This window comes from Sylvia atricapilla, chromosome 10 (assembly GCF_009819655.1).
Source record: "Sylvia atricapilla isolate bSylAtr1 chromosome 10, bSylAtr1.pri, whole genome shotgun sequence".
In the NCBI taxonomy this organism is placed as follows: domain Eukaryota; kingdom Metazoa; phylum Chordata; class Aves; order Passeriformes; family Sylviidae; genus Sylvia; species Sylvia atricapilla.
In genome coordinates, this window is record NC_089149.1 from 23,222,440 (window position 1) to 23,242,845 (window position 20,406).

At 36.3% G+C, this 20,406-nt stretch overlaps 1 protein-coding gene across 1 annotated transcript in view; it reads right to left on the minus strand.

Annotated features, from left to right (window-relative positions):
- DNER (delta/notch like EGF repeat containing) overlaps positions 1–20,406 on the minus strand; it is a 95,179-nt gene that overhangs the window by 39,817 nt on the left and 34,956 nt on the right. The window contains exons 3-5 of the mRNA XM_066326511.1: positions 17,050–17,144; positions 14,478–14,644; positions 486–631 (exon numbers count right to left, since the gene is read on the minus strand). Of these exons, the coding sequence (XP_066182608.1) occupies positions 486–631; positions 14,478–14,644; positions 17,050–17,144 (408 nt within the window). The remainder of the gene's footprint in view (positions 1–485; positions 632–14,477; positions 14,645–17,049; positions 17,145–20,406) is intronic.

Genomic DNA, 20,406 nt, shown 5'->3' on the forward strand with positions numbered 1-20,406 from the left:
CTCATAATTTTGGTCAGGTAATTCCATTGCACTGGTCAGTCTATTCTGAGTAAGCAATTATTAAGACATGGAGAGACAAGCACTAAATTAAAGCTGACCTAAAACCTATGACAAGGCTGAGAACTTAAAAAATCTGAGCACATTGGTCTGGAGATTGGAGATCCCAATTGCCCATGCCGTGGTCCTCTTTTAGAGAAACTTTCTTCCACAGTGACTGTAAGATGCAGTACAAATTCCCTTATCCAAACAATTGTTTTTATTGCCAGGGCAGGGTGTGAATCTTTGCATCTCATTTCTGTGATTTTCTTACTTCAAGTGCTTGATTTGCAGGTACAGCAGATAAATATTTGTTATTTAGTGACAAATGTGAGCTTTCTACGCCTGTTACACAGCGGCAAGGTCTAAACACCGAGGGCAATTTGCCCTGTGTTGAAATTATCCTGGAATTGCCACATTACAGGAATGTCTTGGTAAATTGACCTTACCTCATCTGGCTTGGTGATGCACTTCCCTTTCCCTGAACATGGGAAGTTGTCTGAATGGCTTCCCACAGGCATGCAGGTACTCACTTTCACCACCACAGTCAAGCGTAGAGCCACAATGCACTTGGTAACTGAATCATTCAAAAAACCTAAAAAAAAAAAAAAAAAGAAAAAAAATATTCCTGTTATATGACAAAATAGGCTGGTACTGTTAATGCTCTGCAGCTAGACAAACAAATAAAACTGATTTGAAATAAACTGTCAACTAGGAACAAAACTGCTCAGACTTAATACACACCTCTCTGAATGCAAGGTATGTAAATACAAGATAAAATCCAGTTTGGAGACAAACGTCATTATATTGATTTAAAAAAGGAAGACAGAATGGTGAAACATATCTACTTCCAGAGCTCAAACCCACATTTTTTAGGCTTCAAAGTTAAATGCTTTTGACTGCTACCTTTTGAAAAGTTAAAAAATATCTTTCTTTGATTTCTTTAATGACATAGAACACTAAAATCAATTTTTGTGGAGAAATACATTTAAATGAATTCATTAAAGTTACTTTCAGAGCAGCACCCAGATTCATTACTTTGGTAAAAGATGGAGAATCCCTTTGGCTCTGTTTTTTATGAAGTTTGCAAGAATATACTTAAACCACTTGACAACATTTCTTTGTGTATTTGCAATGCAAGTATTATTGAATGTCTGATCTGATTTCTCTATAAGCTGATTTAGCATGTAGGGATAAACTACACATGGAAGTAGGAACACTGGACAAGGAACAGGAAGATTCATGAATCTCTGACGAGCACCTGCAGTTGTATGGAATGAAAAAAATTGTGGTTGGTAGCTATTAAAACACACTGGAGCATAACAACATCACTATCACATATATTCCTAATAGATTTACCTGAAAAACAAAAGAAGTACGACAGGAAAGATAAAATGGGGCACCTACAAAGCTCATGACATATGGGACAAAGTCACAGTTCATGTCAAAATACACAGTCCCTGCTCCTGTACTCCACTTGTGCTTGAACTGATTTGTTCCAGCACACTGCTTAAACTCCTGGACCACAGCGCTTCCATGTGTGGCATCAATTAAAGTTTTTGTCTGGGGAGAATAAATGTGCACCGACACGAAAATGTGGGTTTGGTATAGCGTATATACTGTATGCAGAATTTATGTATAAAAAACAAGATCCATCCATAGATTGTCTAACCTTGACTTCACTATCCTCCATGTAGGGAGACTCCAAAGGGTCTAAGACCAGTACCAAAATGGAATGTTGCAGGCACAGACCGTTTTATGATTCTCCTTTTCTTTAGAATTTGTAGGGAGAATTTAAGCCAATTTAAGAAAAATTCATGTTTTTTTAAAAAAACAAATATCCTTTTTTTTTAAACAGAACAACACTAAATAGATGCAGCATATGACATAGAATGTTTTTTCTTAGATTTTCCACTTCAAATTGCAAAATCCATTTACAGGCTAAACCTCTAAGGAGCTTCAAAGATGCAGTTCTTGCATTATAGACTGGAGATAGCACAACATTTAGTCAAGAGGAAAAAAATACTAACCCCATTTTTAATGAACAGGAAAAAACAACATTTCATGAAATAGAACTTCAACTGAATTCTCTTTCAGAAGAGCTGCTAAGCATTACTTACATTTTGCATACGGAAGTGTCAAGCATGACTAATTCTACAAATTCCACACAAAATCATGTGGAAGACTTACATTCTTTGTTCTTCATTTTTAGATTTCACTTTTTAAAATGCTGCATTCCTTCAGGTATTAGTTGTCTATGATCTCTAAACCCTACCTTCAAATAGGAAAATCTCATGTCCTACAGAGACATCATTGGCTTGAATACAGCCTCTACAAGTTAGCTGAATGTACTAAAGGATCAGATTTTTTAAAAAAACAACACATGTATTGGGTACAATTCCAAATGCCTAATGGTCTGTTTTGGCTAGTGAAGATTATTGTAATCTGATGACCTCTTCAAAGCAAGCCAATTTATTCTGGCCTCAATACATACCCCATTTTTACCCATCTGTTCAAAGATGCAGCCAGAATTTTTCTTTAACAATTGAATGCGATTGTCACTGGCAGTCATGCAATTATATGTGAATGCTTGGAAGAATGTGGTATTTAGAAAATGTCTTTGGGTTCACATTTCCTTGTCTGAAGCAGATTGTTACATATTCTTCAGGACAGCTCCCTAAAGAAATATTAAATCAACCTTCTTTGTACTTTGAATCTTGTTACTATTTTGGTATCAAAAGCCCTTAGGCAAATCACTGAAAAAGTCATTATTCTCTCTGGAATGCCACACATTTTCCTGTAATTTCTAATTATCTCACCTAATTTGTAAATACTAGAAAAATATAAATATGGGTATTTATTTTCACTCTATAGAAGCGGCATGCAACTTTCTGAGCTCTCTAGGTTTTAAGGCTAAAAGAAGCTTGTCTGACCATCTAAATATAACACCCTGCTTAACTCAGGTCATAGCACTTCAATTAATTCCTTCCCCAATTCCCACAACAGCAACTGAACTAGAAGAGTTTTAAGTTCTATTTTTAACTTCTAGATGGGAGAATAATTTTGGAACCATATTTACAGCTACTTTCATCTCAGGTCTGGAGAAAAATATAACGGCAGTTTACGCCAAAAGGTAATTTTGTTCAGTTCAACCTTGCTGGTTTTCTAAAGCCAGTTAAAACATAATGGCATCAAAGCATTTTTAGTTGCAGAATTCAGGGTTGAGTTATTTCTAGTAATATTGCGGAAACAATTCTCAAGCCTAATAAATCATAATGTGACGTGAGTAGTCATTTAGATTGCAGAGGAGGCATTTTCAAGCTTTTTGCACACGTATTTGATAGTCTGAGAAATGCATGGTAAAATATACTACAGCTCGTTCCACCCTGCCACTTCCACACACGAATGTCTGGGAGCACAAAGTATGGATGATCCTGTTTCACCCACATCACGAAAATTAAGAATGAAAAGTAAGGAATAAAGTCAAACTAAAAGATGACAGGTGTCATCATTATGTCCAGGTATTTTCAGAAGATCATATCACACCATTCTGATTACCAGTACTCAAACATTAATTGATTGTGTGCTTTCTAGACTACACAAACTGATTTGCTTCCCTCACCAGCCCCATTTCTGAGCAATACCTTCCTTCTAAGCACAGCAGTCTGAGGTGACCAAGCTGGTCCACAGTGGACAGTCAAAATAGGGAAGACTGAAGCTAACAGACCACCAAGAAGGTTATCATATTGCACATAATGTTAGCAAAAGGCAAAACACTTCACTAGAAATCATTCACTAACTCTTGGTGTGCACCCAGTATGCTCTGACACACACCAACACCTTTTGCATTTGGTTCAAATGTATTTCTCTGTATCCTACACAGTGAATACATGCACTCCAAAGCTATTCACCTTTGGTTGGAAGAGTAGATTATCCTTTTAGTTCCAGTTCACAGAAGTATAGATCTTTGAGTTCACCTAAAGTTTTCTTGGCAGAGTGAGAGTGACTGCCAAGGGGATTGGGCACTCACAACAAAGTATCAGTCCCTCAAGTTTCCAACTTACTTTTAGCCTGGTTTCCCAAGGAAATGAGACAGCAGTGGGATGTCTATCAGTTTCCATCTGTTCTCTTTTTTTCTCTCAACACTTTCCCACACCAAAAGCTTTCGGGGTCAGTAGTCAACTTCAACATTTTGCTAAGCAGTGAAGTTCTCAAAGACACTAAGTGCCTACAGCTCCCCTGCACAGTAAGCAGCCCTGGCAACAAGGGCATTGGTAAGTCAAGATGGTAGGAAAAATACAAAGGGCCCCAGAATGTAAATTCTCCACCCCATTCCCCGTGTACAGTATAGTCAGCTGTTCATTATTTGGAAAATGGGGAACTGAGATATACTTAAATGGAAGGAAAACAGATCTCATCAGTCCTTCAGGATCAAAGGGGCAGCACTTGGTGTGCCTGCACTGTATCTTCAGTTCTTGTCATGCAGTAACGTAGTGAGACTGTGATACTTCCAGATCAGATTTTTCAAGAAAAAACACTGCTGTTATCAGAGCATCCTTTATAAACCTTACTGGTCCAGGATGGAAGCTAAATAAGTGTATCTGATAGTTCATCCACAGATGATGGAAAGTCATAGAATTAACCTAAAGTGTAAAAAAGTCCAGAGGAATTTTCTATTTGACCACATCTCCCCCACCACAAGAGAAAAGGTTATCCAGCAAGCTAAGCAAGAGTGGTCAATATGCTCAACCTCTTCTTTTATGGCCATTGAATGTTGCAGACATAATACTTTAAAGGAAGGAAGCTAGGAAAGAAAGACAACTCTATTTTTATTACAGTACCCACCAGGAAAAAAAATAAAAAAAAGGCCTGAATTCTAATTCTTCCTCCTAATATGTTTGATGTCCAAATTTTATCCAAAGATTATTTCATGTCCATGTATCATGTGATACAGCTAACACTCAGTACCACGAAAATTATATGAAAACAGAGGTTTATACTAATCACCACCATGCTTCAGTGCCTTTTGGAATCTAAGCATGAAGCTGGATATTTACTTTAACTATATGAACCAATCTCCCTCTGTTATGGCACTGTATATTACAATCTCAAATGTTTTACATCTACTAAACCCAAACAAGTTCAATCCTTCTCTTGTTCATACAAATCATGTTCAACTCATTTTAGAGACCTAACAAGTGAAAAAGCATTGACAGGATATTCTGATCACGCACTTAATTCTGAAAATTTACCTCTACATGTTAAAGTACTAGAGGCCTGCTTTCGATTTACAAATGACAAACATTTACTCCGCTTTCCATGGCACTAATACTCAGGGTCATTAGGGCCTACCATTCCCCTCAGGACCCTGACACTGATACTGTTCTACAGCATACAAAAAATGGGTCAGGAATCCTTTCCTAGTTTGCCTCAGGATGATTATCATACATAAGAAAACGAGAAGTGAGAAACAGGTAATCAATGCCATTTGCAATCTTGGATGCAGTACATCAGTGCCATCAGCACCATACAGAACATCTGAGATCACTCTCTAACGATGCTGCTAGGCAACATAGCATCTGGGGATACAAAAATACAGCTGCAATAGCGAAATTGCTATTTTGTCCACAAATAGCACTATTTATAGGTGGCACAACTCTCCCAAATTCTATATAGATCAGCATGCTTACTGTGCTTCATTCACAGAAGCCTTGGTCAGATATTACTTTTGAAAGTATGTATAGATTCTAATGAGAATCAGCTCAAGAACTGTTTCAAACATTTTATTTTTCACAAGCTCACATGAAACAGCAATTTAAAGAATTTTTCCTGGGAGGTGACTGAAAACCATCTCATGGCATTCATTGTCTTCTCCAAATTGCATTCATAGTCACAGTCATTTTTTAGATGATGTGCTTTCTTCCTTCGCTACAAACAATGAAGACAGCCTGAGCTCCTAAAATCAAACCTACACTTTCTTCTCAGGCATAACCACTAAAAGGTAAGAGGGCTGCTGCTCAAGTTACATCCTCAGTAACAATACTACAGTTCTACCAGAGGCAGATTGACAGTGATAGTGTTACACTGGTTTAAGAGAAAGTAAAATTTGGGTGTCAGAACATAATTACCAAAACTTTGGGAAGAAACAGCATACAGCTTGCCTTCCAAGCTGGAGTTCAATTTTGCAGAAGTGGTAATAAAAATGTATTTATGAACTGAGCAAACCAGTTGAATTCACTTAGCATAGCAAAGCCCCATGTTCCACTGAATTTCCTCTAAAACAAATGTCAATTTCTAAACTTCACTGTTGCTTAAACAATTATCCAACTTAATAGCTTGACTGGACCAAACTCCATGACAGAATTATGAAACAGTCAACTAGCAGGAGTACACTTACACTAACAAAGCCACTTGCATTCAGCTTATTAAGGAGCTGTGGCAGTAGCTTAAAGTGTGACCTTCTCCCAGAGTTTCAAGGACTCTGCTTACATTCCAAAGTAACGGTCACAGCCCAGCAAAGGGTGACAAGACTGCTCTTCTAAAAGATTTCCTGTATCACCAATTCCCAGTGTATCTTTATTTGTCAGCATTTCAGCCAAGTTGCCAAGCTGGCAGAGGACTATGTGGGCCCAAATGTGGCCCACCAGACTCCCTGATCCCACACTTCACAAACGCAGTGGTGGAATATGAAGTTCAGAAGCTGGGATGGCAAGGGTGGCTATAGGATATATCTGTTCAACTGAGAGCCTCTATTAGAGGCTACCCCACTTTTAAATACATGTATGTTACACTCCTAGCTGAAGATGTCAAAGCATTTTAAAAGCATTATTAACATGTATTTCACACCGGTACACTGCACAATGTGCCAGTTATGCACTGGTATCCGTATTCCACAGATCAGGTTAGGCAGTCTGTCCAAGATCTCACCGTGCAAACAACCATGTGATCAACTTAAAATATCTTGATTGTGAATTGGTCACAGAGCCATATTTGAAGAAATAGGAATCTTAAAATTAAAGAGACAAACCAAAGACATTTCACCAAACATTAAAAATTCGAGTAGATGAACCTCCAGAGACAGACTAGAAAAATAATTTCCTGTTACTTGCTAGAAATAGCAGTGAATTAAAAATAATTTTTAATAATTTACTTAGATTACTTAGAGTAATCTAAGTAAAATATTAAATTTACTTTCATTTAATAATTAAAGATTACTCTAAAGAGTAAAAATTATTTAAATGCTAGCTTAAAACATAATACAATGTATGAAAATAACAATTAGTCTGATGTTTACATCTACTTATATGTGAGATGAGGTACATACAACTTGATCATAAAGAACAGGGCATTTATTTTATCATAGTTATAAAAATACCCTTTCCTATATAGGCCAACAGCATTCTTCTGAATGGTTTGGATTTCAGCTGAATGCTTCATTTCTTTGCCCTACAAAACAATCTTTTAAAAGAAATCATTGAAATTAACACTTCACTGTGCTTTTCTCGCTGTTTGCACTTTGCTGCTGCTGCTATTGTTTACCAAAAGGTCATTTTCTGCAAGGTTAGCTCTTGTGCCCAGAACCCCCGGGAAATGTTCAGTAGAGCACAATGCTCAAATCTGCAGACAATAGGGCCCTTCCAGGCAAATTTCACACTTAAAAATGAGAACCCCACTAAGTGGAGCGGGTTGTCACCAACTCCCCGCAGTGAGGCTGCCTTGCACAAAAGGAGCAGAACAGTCACACGCACGGACAGAGGTTCTGCACATCAGCTGGGCACAGGCACCCAACACTCCAACCACGGCAAGAGCAAGGCACCGAGATTGCGTTTGGTCCAGGCTGAAAGAGGATTGAGTCAAATGACTGCGATATGCCTCTGTTGGCACATGGCAACTAATTAAACCTACAGTAACTTGATCACTTGCTTTCAGTGAGTTCAATTCACACGTCTCCTGTTATGAAATAAAATTGTCCTATGTAATTTTTTGCTTAAGTGAAAACAGTATCAAGATGCAGTAAACCGCCTTCTTTAAACAGAAATGTGTGCATGCGTGCAAAGGCCTGTAACAACAAAAAACACAACGCAAAACACAACGCCTCAAAGCCCCAGCTACAATTTGCCTTCTAATCTAAAATCTTACCAGATAAAGAGCTAGAAAAGACCAACTTGTTTCAAAATATCTCTCCGTAGTATTTTTTACACTGTTTCGTTTTGCCTATTCGATATAGCTGCACTAGTATTGGTGGTGACCACTCATTAATGCACGATGAGATCTTGCAGGGAGACGCATTGAATCATCAAAGGACAACAGAAGAGTAAATAACCGCTTAGGGCAGAGTTAGGAAATACTTTGTTGCATTTGAAAGGAGGCAGGACAGCATTTTGGATTTGAAAACATCCTTCCTAAGATAGAACCATATGGCTCCCACACTTATTAAAAAGCAGCAGATATCTTGTGCTTCAGAAGCCAAGCATTAATTTTCCTTTTTAAGCCAAACATCAAAAAGTTTTGTGGAATTCAAGCAAGCTGCCTTCGAGGTGTTGGCATTTGAATGGCATCAGTACTCTTCATCTCACCACAAAGATGCTAGAGCACCTATTTTCAAGTGAGTTTGTACAGCTAGCAATTTTATTTAAGGAAATATTTTTGAAATACTTGATAATTATAGTTTAAAGCAGCTAATTATATTGTATTGATCTAAAAGGCTGGGCATCTTGGACAAAACCAGATGACATGCCAAGTAATGTCAACTGACAACTCTACGTCTGTTTTTGTTTGCTGTGATGAAAATAGGCATTATAATTTAAAGGTTGTGCTGAAGGATTTATTTTCTGTTCAGATAAAAATATTAATTCATATTAAATGTTAAACTTCCTACCTTATTATCTGCAAGGTCTTATCTGAGAAATAGCAATTTTGCTTATAAATGTCTTCCTTTGATTTTATAAGCAGATAATAACCTAAAAAGCTAATGTAGCAATATCTCATGAAAGCTGCTTTTTAAGCAGCATCTTTACATTCCTTTTAAGCAGCTTCTTAAGCAGCACTGTGGAAGTGCTAAATAAAGCACAAAGTCTAAAAGCAAGTAGTTTCAAGCCATTTATAAGCATTTTTTTACAGTTATACACAAACTTTTTTATTATATTACCTATGAGGAAATGGAGGCAAAATATTAATGCCCAACTACTTGTTTTACTATTTTTCTGAAAGAACTCCCACTATTACTGCTTCAGCTCTGGGCACACTGAGGCAGAAAAGCAATTTTTCCAACATTTTATCATGAAAGCTGATAAGAAGATCTTTTTTCAAGAGAAATAATTTCCTAACAGCCATGATAAAGACCTGAAAATATAATTTCATTTTTTAATGTTGTTAGGAAAAAGAAAGAAAACAGGTTGCATGCACACAGAGTTGGCACTGCTAGCTCCACCTTCTACATTATGCCCAAAACCTCCAAATAAACACGTCTTAAAACTAAGTAATAATCATACAATAATCATATAATACGCAGTTTTGTATTGGTATGAAAAGGAAAATGGCATGAAGATGTGTCAGGGGAGGTTTAGGTCAGATATTAGGAAAAGATTTATCACTCAGAGGGTGAGTGGAACAGAGGCTCTCCAGGGCAGAGGGCACAGCACCAAGGCTGACAGAACTCAAGAAGTGTTTGGACAACACTCTCAGGCCCAGGGTGGGATTCTTGGGGTGCCTTGTGCAGAGCCAGGAGTTGGATGATCCTGATGGGTCCCTTCCAACTCAGCATATTCTATGATCCCATGAATTATTACTCAATCTCCAAATTCATTAAAAAGAAGCTGTGGTTATTTTGTGTCCTAGCTGTTAACTGGACTGTTAAATATGATCTGCTATCTGTACAGCCATACAGGTGTGTGTATATATAGCAGTTTTCCAAGCAGACTGGAAACTGTGTGAAATTAGAGCTGCTTGACTGCAAGTCTGCCAGCCACAGGTGTACCTTTGGATAAACCTGAAGCACAGAACTGTTGCCTTAGTAAATAGGTATATTAATTTAGTGGCAGGGTAAATTAACTGACTCGTGCAGAAACAGATGGTGTACAATCACTGTAAAACTTCTAAAATGTGAGCATTAAAAAAAAAAAAAAAAAAGAAATATTTTAATGCTTTTATCCTACATTGGGCTGGGTTTTTTCAGTATTTTGACAGCAAACAATGTTCTCAAAGTTAATGTTCCAATTCTCAGTCAGAGCGTGATAGCATGCTTGGGTAAAAGAAATGCATGAAACAAATCATAAAGGATTTTTGTGGTAGATGCCATACAAGCTAATAATGTCCTTCAAAGCCCTTCATTTTTAAAGAAAAATGTTAATGCATCATTTTTCTCAAGACAGCTATTATTTAATCAATTCAGGAAACCTTCTGCATTTGCAACAATCTTGTACAGAAAAATACATCCACATTCCAAAATCCAGTATATTATTCCCTGAAAGAGAAAAGTGCAGAGTGCTGGGTAGATTAGATTTCCCCCAAAACACATAGCAGGCAGCACTTTCAACTCACCCCAGAGATCCCTAGCTGTAAGCCATTAGCATTCAGGAGAACTTCTGAAAGACTCCTCCACCAACTGACGGTGCATCAGGGAATTCTTATCTCACTTTTGCAGACTTGTAAAATGTATTTCATCTGATTTCAATTTCTCAAGATATATTGCAATGAAGAATAGGTGTGTAGCTCTAACAATCTAACAAGTTTTGCAGTTAAATCATTTTCAAATGTTAGTCCAGTACCATTACTGCAAGGATAAATATACGAAGATCCAGAAATAAATACTGATGTGACATTTTATAAATATCATAAACAGTTTGTGCAGGAATCACTCATTAACTTCAAAGAACATTGGGACAAAGAGTACGAATCTAGAAGTCTAATTAATGGAAAGCCTGCCTTTTACTTCAACGATGTTTTTAATGTTGAACCCTTCATTCCATCTCTTATTTAAAGACACTATTAAACCCCTCCTGCTTCCCTTTCTGTTTCTTTGGCCAGTCTTGATGCCCACCCATAGCACTCCACAGAATTGATATTAAAAACACTTCCTGTTCCCAAATGCCCTCGATTGAACACCTTTTATTTAAATCTTGGTTTCAGAAGAAACACTGTTGCTGCAAACCAGGAGCAGAGACTAACACTCACCTGGCTTGTCCTACAGACCAACCACCTGGTGACCACCTCTGGCATTGTGACCTGTAACTGAATTGTAACCTGTAATGTAACCTGGCATTGAAAGCCACCAGCACCTTGGCATGGCCCACCTGCTTCATCCTCCTCCCAGCCCACACAACTCACTTTCTCACTTCAAAGCCTGAACCATATTGGGGTTTCTCCCCATTGGCTAATAAGCACACTCTAATAAAACAGAAATTGTTTTAGAAGATTGGCACATGTGTAGTAGCAAGTCTTACACAGAAACTCTTTAAAAATCCTCTGAGCAAAGCATGGAAGGAACGTGTTACAGAATGTCCAAGCCACTCTTCAGCTGGCCACGGCCGGGTAAATGCTGTAATTAAACCACTTAATCATGCTGCATAATCACAGCACCATCACTCTGTCCCTGCACTGCAAGAGACTGTTTGCAGATGCAGCAGCCATTTTCTAAACCCCATTACAGAACACAGAGTGCTCTTTTTGGGTGAGTTGTGCTGCACTCTCCCCTTCATTCTCACACAGTGCAGGTACTGTCTCTGGGGTGAACAGCTCTGTGCTGACAGGCTCTATTTTTAGATCTCAGAAACAGCATTCTTCCCAACCTCTAAACACTGTGCCCCGAACCACATGATCAGCAAATCAGCACATTACTGCTGACTTCTGAGCCTTTTCAATCTTGTATAAACAACTTTAAACTTGTCTTACCACAAGGTAAGACAAAAAAAAATATTTCCCTAAATTTTATCTTTGACATAAGTAACTTATTCAGAAAGATTTGCAAGAGGCAATTATAGTACCTTGCTGAGTAACAAAACTTGGAAGGAACACGGTGAGAAATGACTCAAAAAGGATGTAGATCAAAAAGAGACACACACACAAAAAAAAAAATTCAAAGCAAAAAACCCCACTCAGATCTTCCTCATTTTTTTTACAGTTCTAATTAGAAATCTTTTACAAGATTAAAAAAATGCCCTTATACAAAATTCACCAATTAAGAGAAGAAACCTTTAAAATTACATTTGAATAGATAGAAAGAGTGGAGGAAGGGGGAGGAAATCATATAAAATAAATGCATCAACTGACATGGTCCACAGCCTTACTGTGTGACTGCTTACAGAAGCCTACAGCATTTTGTGGCCCTCTCATATCATCCTAGCTTAAATATCGTCAATAAAAGCACTGACAACATTATTGGCTTTTTTATATAAAATCAGCCACTTTAACTTATTGTACCTTAGAATAAACTTTTCACGTCCATCAAGAATCATGGAAATTTGTCTATAGGAAAAGCTTTACTCAAGTGACTTATTGAAAGCTAAATTATTAAAGCTTGTGAGGCACGTCAAATTGACAGACCTCTTCCACACATCTCAATCAAATCTGAAGTAAAGATCAAATTATTTTTCTATAAGCCTTGGCAGAATTATGGGTTTCAGTTGAGTGAAGATAAAATTCATTTTCACAACAAATACCTAAGTTACTTTTTAAGTTTTACACCCAAGACTTACACTTCATTGGACAAAAACTGATGATGGGAAGCAAGCAGAATACGTCTGTACAACTGAGAAGGAAATTCAGAGGCTCTTCCTTAAACTAAAAAAATTCATGCCTTAATTTCAGCAGCTGGAAAATTTTACAATGAATTTCACTACTAGGACATTAAAAAAAAGAGAGACCAAAGAAAGTATCAAAAACCACATGGAAGTAAAGCAAGAGGTCTCAGAATACTTGTACTGCATCAAATAAACCATTTTTATGAACTCAACGTCATGTTGTATTCATCTAGGAAAAGGTACAGTTTCACCTCATGTTACCCAGCACACAATAAAAGATTCAAAGTAAGAATCCCAGTGACAAAATTTCAGCTATAGAGATGAGCAGGACAAGACAAGCTGCAAAACAGTAACACAAGACATATTTCAGTTATCTAAATTAACAGCCTGTGCTGCATGGCTTGTACAGTCAACTGGAGCCTTCAGAGAGCAACTTGGGTCCTCTGCTTCAGAGCTCAGCCCGAGCTGTGCCTTTAGGCATTTTCACAACTGCATAAAAGCTACCAATTATCCTGTCCTCAGGATATTTTTATCATACATTAACTACCAAAAAGCAAATGCAAAAATTTATTCCAGAGACATGAGAGCATGGGTTTAACTCTGATAAATTAAATGCAAAACAAGATTAAAAGCGGAAAAAAGCCTGAAACTAAGTATCTTAGAAGGAATAATAATATTAAAAGAAAAAAAGTGGAAAATTATTTGAAGAAAATAAACATCACTAAAAGAAACCACTGATGATAAGAATTAAATTATTCAACAACCTTTGAGTAGTATCTTTGGAAAGTGATAGCTAAAAAAGGAGAAAACAAGGTACTACCTTCTGCGTTTAGGGATTTTCTGTATTAGCTACACACTTGGAACTTTTCCCAGTCTTTCTACATCAAAATGTACTTAATTTTACATTTATTAGCATGGTAAGTTTTCAAATAACAATTGTGGCAGCTTACAGTTCCTGTAAAAATATACAGCATTTTAAGCAGATAACAATAAGTGCTGTTATTACAATGACTTTGGTTTCATGTCATTGATATAATAAAACATCTGCCCAGAAATCTCAATTTAATTAAATCTATTGTGTCTATGCATTAAATATAAATACAGCATTAAATCTGTGTTATTTCCCATACACCTAAAAATAATATAACAGGTTATTTTCATTATACTCCTTCCACAAAGATGCTTAACATTTAATTGCTGAGTGAAACAAATAGTATATTTCTAAGGTTCCATATTCACAGAGACAACACTAGAAGATAAAAAAGTACAGCAATTAAACACTGTTAAAATATAATAGGAAATCTGATCTTGTAATACATTTTTTCAATTTTTCTGTCTACAGGCTTAAGCTTCTTCACAAAGCATCCCATGACACAATACCTGACAAAGAAACACCTCAAGCATTTAATTATATACTGCAGCATTTGCCAAAGGCTTATTAAAATAGAACAAATAAAATAACTTGCATCATCTGAAAGTATCAGACAAAAATGAGCTGTAGATTTTAAAGTGAATGGTGCCAGCTGTGTAAGAATTTAGTGTAGCTCTTGTCTGGTTTGAATGAACCAATGTCTGAAACGTGGTCCCAATATCCCATCAGGATCTTTAGCACTTAAAGGAATTAGTCCTTTGTTCCTCTAAATGCTGAGTAAACCATCAGCTGTCACCCAGAGGTGATGGACAAAAAGTCAGCATGTTACTCACCAATGAAGTAGTTGTTTCCTAATGCAAGCATTTCTTCAGAAAGCACAAGTCCACCCAGTGCCTGGAGAAGAGTGACACTTCTGCCATCGATAAGTGAACACTGTTTAAATCCAGTGCTTGTGACCTTCCATAGCAGGATGAGAGAAGCAGTAGCATCTTGCCTTATTCTAAGAAAAGAAATTACAAGAATATTTGCATTGAGGGAAATCAGTGTAATCAGGAAGTACCTCACTGTAGAACTGAACCTTAACAAAGATGGGAAACTCAAATCTAGCAAGCAGAGAATTACAAAAAATCCAGAACACCTTTAGCATGTCCACGAAACTTAAAAATGCTTCAGTTGTAAGATTTGCATAATAGTTTATGTAATATCAGATTAAATAACACAGAGTCCCAATTTCCAACACTTGAAGGTCACCATCTTAATGCCCAAGGAAAGTTTTAGATAAATACCGCATAATAGTAAGGTATACCCTTATAAAGAGTCCTTATTCAGTCTTTGTATTTCTGCCTTTTTGAGTAGTGCCATCCTACAGTGCCACAATTTTCTGCAGCTGAAGTACATCCAGCCCTGTTGTTTACTGAAGAACATTCAAGGTTCGCTCAATATCGGGAGACAGATCCTGGTAGAAATCCTCATTTGTTTGACACACCAGATCCAAGATTCAGGACAGTTTATTCTTGTAAATCAAATGAGTCACATAATGCTCCCAAGGTCACTGAGCCCATGGTGCCTTCCTGAATATTGACAGATTGGATATAAAGCCTACTATTGCAGCCACACTGTTGGCTCCATTAGGGAGCTACATTATGCCAGCCTTTGTACTCCCAGGGCACTCTTTTTCCCTACTCACCTCCACACAGAAATAAAAATCTGTCATATTTCTGGTAAGGTCCCAAGTATTTGCATTGATTTCCTGTGAAGGAAATTCCTATGAGTTGGAACAATCCTCTAAAAAATACAAACACAACTGCATCCAACCGCTAAAAACTGATCATTCTCCCCTGCTGAAAACAGATCTCCATATACCTAGAGATGAAGCTCTGTTCCACAATTTCCTGTACTGAAATTGTTTCAATCCTGCTAAAAACACAAGGTAGTTTATCCCTGGTCACTTGTTATTCCATTTCAAAACAAGAAAAGCAAAGTTTTGTAATCATATGGGACAGAAGTTGAAAAAATGTTGCAACTAGGCATCAAAAGAAGCAAATGTTTTACAGTAGTGGCACCCCAATTGCTACTCCTAAAGCTGACTGTCTCACTTTTAGAAGAGGATAGTAACTAGGTTCACAGTTTAGGTCTCATATGACAATCCAAACAAAATCAACTTATTAAACTGAAATTATTTTCCTTTCACGGATAGCCATTGAATCAGGCAAGTTACTTGGGCCTTTAAGACGGTAAATGAAATGAAATTAAATCGATCTTGACTTGCACTAATCTACTCAGATATTAAACACTACTAAATATGTAAATTATCACAACTGACTGTGTACTCTGCAACCTCCTTTAAAACAGGGTTTCTCCACCAAGGCTCTTAAATAGAACTTTAGAATCCACAAATGCTGGCTTTTTCCTGATTCCAAGAAAAGACACTTGTTTGCTTTCAGATTCCAGCCAGCCAGGGCATCCACGCTCCCAGATCTCCCTGACTTAGGCTCAAGGCTCATGAATGAGCACAATTCAAAGCCCGTGGGAAGGGTGGGACAGCCCCCACGGTTAACAGTTAGTGCTCCAAACTGTCTGCAGCTTGTCTGCTCGCATCACTTTGTTTTTTCCTGTGAGCATGGCCTTTTCTAACAGAAACATGCAATTCTGAAAGATAAGATGACAGTACGAGAAAAGTAGGCTATTTTGGGGAAATGTAAGTCTAAAATTGCAGCAAAGCTGTGAGCCAGAGAACTACGTTGGCAGATTTTTTTCTTTTAATAAAATTTCCAATAAGAAAATGTCTCATCCAAGCTGACAGAATCAGATCTTTCTAGGAAGTCAGGTTCTGTTAATTAAATGTAACAAAACAAGTACTTGATCCAAAAAGCATGATTTTGAAAAATGAATAACAGAATAAATCCAATTTTCTTGAAAAACAAAAAAATTTTTTGGACATACAGAGATTTCACAGCTCATGATGACACCCAAAGCAATAACCCAGAAATCAAATACCAATGCACAATATACATGCACTTATATAGACAACAATAACACTTTCTATCAGCAAGAACACCTTGAGATTAAAGGGGGAAAAAGTGTTCATCACACAAAGTAGAAAGGAAATGTCATATCTTCTCCAAACAAACATCTTCAAGACATCTGCCCTAATTTCTAATGCATTATGATAACCCAGAGACAGCTTACATGCTTACATCTTCTAAAACATTAAATATGTGGGATAAATTATGCCAAGCAAAGAGCTGTCATGGCTCTGCTATGTGCTTGAAGTCTGTCTGAATTCTCTCATAGTCTTTTAGCCATTTGACAAATTTGTCTGTCTGAAAAACTGTTGTCTAAAATATCCAGTCAAATGAAAATAAACGTGCTTTTTTATTTCATCACATATAAGAATGTTCTCACTTTATTGATGTATTCTGTGGAACTTCAAAGGAGATAAGCCGGCCTCCAGCGGAAGTATTGGAACTGGCATTTCCACAAGCCACATCTGGGGTAATCTGAAAACACAAATAGCTTTATTTAACCATAAACCATAAAATCTGACTGAAGAAAACATGAAAGACTTTTTTCACAAGTTACACCAATAGTCCAGCAGTCATCTTCTAAGAATCCTCAGGAACATTCACTGAAACCTTTATGCTGTCAACAAAAGCGCTGGAAATTCATATAACTATCCTTTCAGGGTTTTGTTTTAACAAAAAATTCCTGCACAAATGGGTGGACTTCTAAAGGCATCTTCCTTTAAAAGTGAACATATATAGAAAAAGATTAATAGCTTTATGGTCTTTTAGAATAATAAATAATTCTCTAACATTTGCTACATCCAAGAATTAGTGCATCATTAATTTATGCAATACTGCAGGATTTATAGTAACAAATACAGGCATTGCCTTTTTACTATACTGAAATATGCTTTTTTCCAAACACAGGCTTCCTTTAAAAAACACTCTCCCACTTGCCCATTACTATTCTTTCCAAGTAAAAAATGCTTGACCAAATAGTGCTCTCAGATTGAAAAAACATTATGATCACAGTGAGAGTGAAAGGATGCGTTTGCCAAATCCAGTGATAGACTCAGCATAGAAATCAGTTACTACATTAGATCCAGACACCAGACAAGGTGTCATGCAACACAGGGATCACAGAGACTCCTTAATTATTCAGATCTTCAGAAGTACTAATTTCCTAAAGACAATTTGAAAATTATTACTGTTTCCAAGTGTATATTTATTTCAAAAAAGTAATATTTTATGTGGCATAATTGAGTCTATTACTTAATATCATCAGAAGTTTTAAATAACTTTTCATGTGTCTTCATCAACTTGCTTATGAAATGTCACACTGGGAAAAAAATCAGTTTAATCTTCAAATTTCTAGGCAGTTTGCAATGCTATTCTTTCAGTCACTGAGAATGTTAGCAAACTTTTTACATCAACCTTACTGAAAATGTAAAAATGCAACCTGACACATTTCCATTAATTAATCTTACATCAAAGCAAAGGCCAGAATAAAATTTGTAAATTTAAATACAATTCAAATTCACATTTTAAATATTACATGAATGTAATGAAACACATGTAAATACATGAACAAAAGAAATCCAGAATATGATGCAAGTAATAATTTTTAGGACACTCAGAGCTTATCTTGTCTCAGGCAAGACAAATACTCAGTATTCACATTTCCCAAGTGAATGATTTCCCAATGTCCAGATTACTCAATTCATTATTGAATTCCCTGGTTTATATAATACGAATCCATATAGTTCATGAAAATAAAGTGAGATACTACTTCACTGTATTTGTTCAAATGAATTTTGAAAAATGATAATATATTCATTACAATTTTTAAATCTCAGAAGTCCAAAGTGTGGACCTAACAATCAAAGTACAATGCATCTAAATGTAGTTTGGCTAGCACTCTTCCTTTAGTATTTCCCAACACTTAAACTTTTTTTCTTTGAGAATCTGGGTGCCTACTCGAACAAAGGAAAAAAAGAAATAAGTATCTCTATTCTCAGACAGTCTTATACTACATCTGAAATATACTCATTTTTATAGTATTTCTCTAGTTTTACAATTTCATGCATCTAGTACCTTGGAACATAAGGGGAAAATTGTAATTTAAGCATTTCATTTACCTTACTGTTTAATATAAGAATTTTTTAAAGTATTGATTTCTTTGCAACTAGAAAAAAAATAAAAGAATCATAGAAGCAAGAGCTGAACAAAGTGGCTGTAGAACAAGACCTGAGATTTAACCTTCAGAAATTGGAAAAAAACCCAAAAACAAATAAATACTTTACTTTGAAAATACATCAGAATTTAGGATTACTCAGCAGGAAAAAATGCACATAGGAAATATTGCAATAATAATTAGAAGAATGAAGGCAAAACACATGATTTTGACTCTTCTATTAGGAGATCTTTAGTGTTCGATGTATTTCTCTAAGAACTCATTGATAATTTGCCCTGACTTCCTGCTCTAGGAATCTGGTAAAATAACCATCTAAACCCAGGATGCTAAACCCAGGATTTTACAACAGCTGAAATTTGAAATTTTTATATGTTAACAACCCTGATGCTTGGATCAGACAAAAAACATAGGAAGAAGCAGAAACTCTCATAAGGAAAAAAATGGTCCCAGCAGTGTCCTATTTCAGACAAGTGCTGTGGAGATAAAAAATCACAGCTTTGACACCTGGATTAAGAAACAAATTGCATTTTTTTCACAGCTGCTAGAATTTTTTGTAAAGATTTTTAAGTGTGTCTCTTTCATCTCTTAACAGAGCTCTACAAAACTGAACTACTGAAGAATGAGGGCAAAGACAACATATATATTACAACAATAAAGGACACTCAGAAAATGAAAACCATCTGTAATTTTCACTCTCAAAAAAATAAAGGCTGCTAGAACTGGTAGGAGATATTTAAAACTGAAGTCACTGAGAAATATACTTCAATGGTTTTCAGAGGACAAAATAAAGTTCATTCCTAGTCTAAAGTTAAAAATATAAATAGAGTAGGTATCTAATGTAATTTAAAGACAATCAAAAGAAAACATAACAGAACTGCAATGACATCCAACACTTCTCCTGAAACATTTAATGATAGAGAAAAGTCAGGACAGCGAGAAGGTTCTTAGGGAACAGACTTATAAACATTTACACAAATGATGCAGCTACTTTAAAAATAGTCACCAAAGAAAACAAAACCTTTATGCACCCTCCAAAGTCTAAAGTATGTTTAGGAGCTGATTACACAGATAAGCTCCTGTGTCAACAGAGAATACATCCAGGGCTGTTCTTCAATACCTTATTTAGAGTTTAAAATAGTTAAATATCAAAATGTTGACAGTAAATACAGAACTTCTCTTTACATAAATGTTCCATAAGTTTGCATCTAAATCGCTTTTTCTTAAGAGATAACATAATATATAAAAACTTTATTTCTGCTTCAAATGCTTTTAGATTTTTACATAGGTAAAAGGGCAGCATCATTTAGAAAGCAAGAGTGAAATCTTGAGAGTTGTTACTCCTACCATCTTTACCTGGGCCTTAACAATCCAGCAGTGATTTTGTTAGATTTCCATGCCAGGCCATGGCAGTGGTATAGAAGAGATTGCAAAGAAAATCAGGGCTGGCTCCTAAGAGAGCAACTGACTGTTCTTTCCTATTACACCTTTTCTGAAGAAATTAAATAGCATGAGTTAGACAGATACTCTCCTGCCTTACAAAACCAGAATAATGAGATATACATT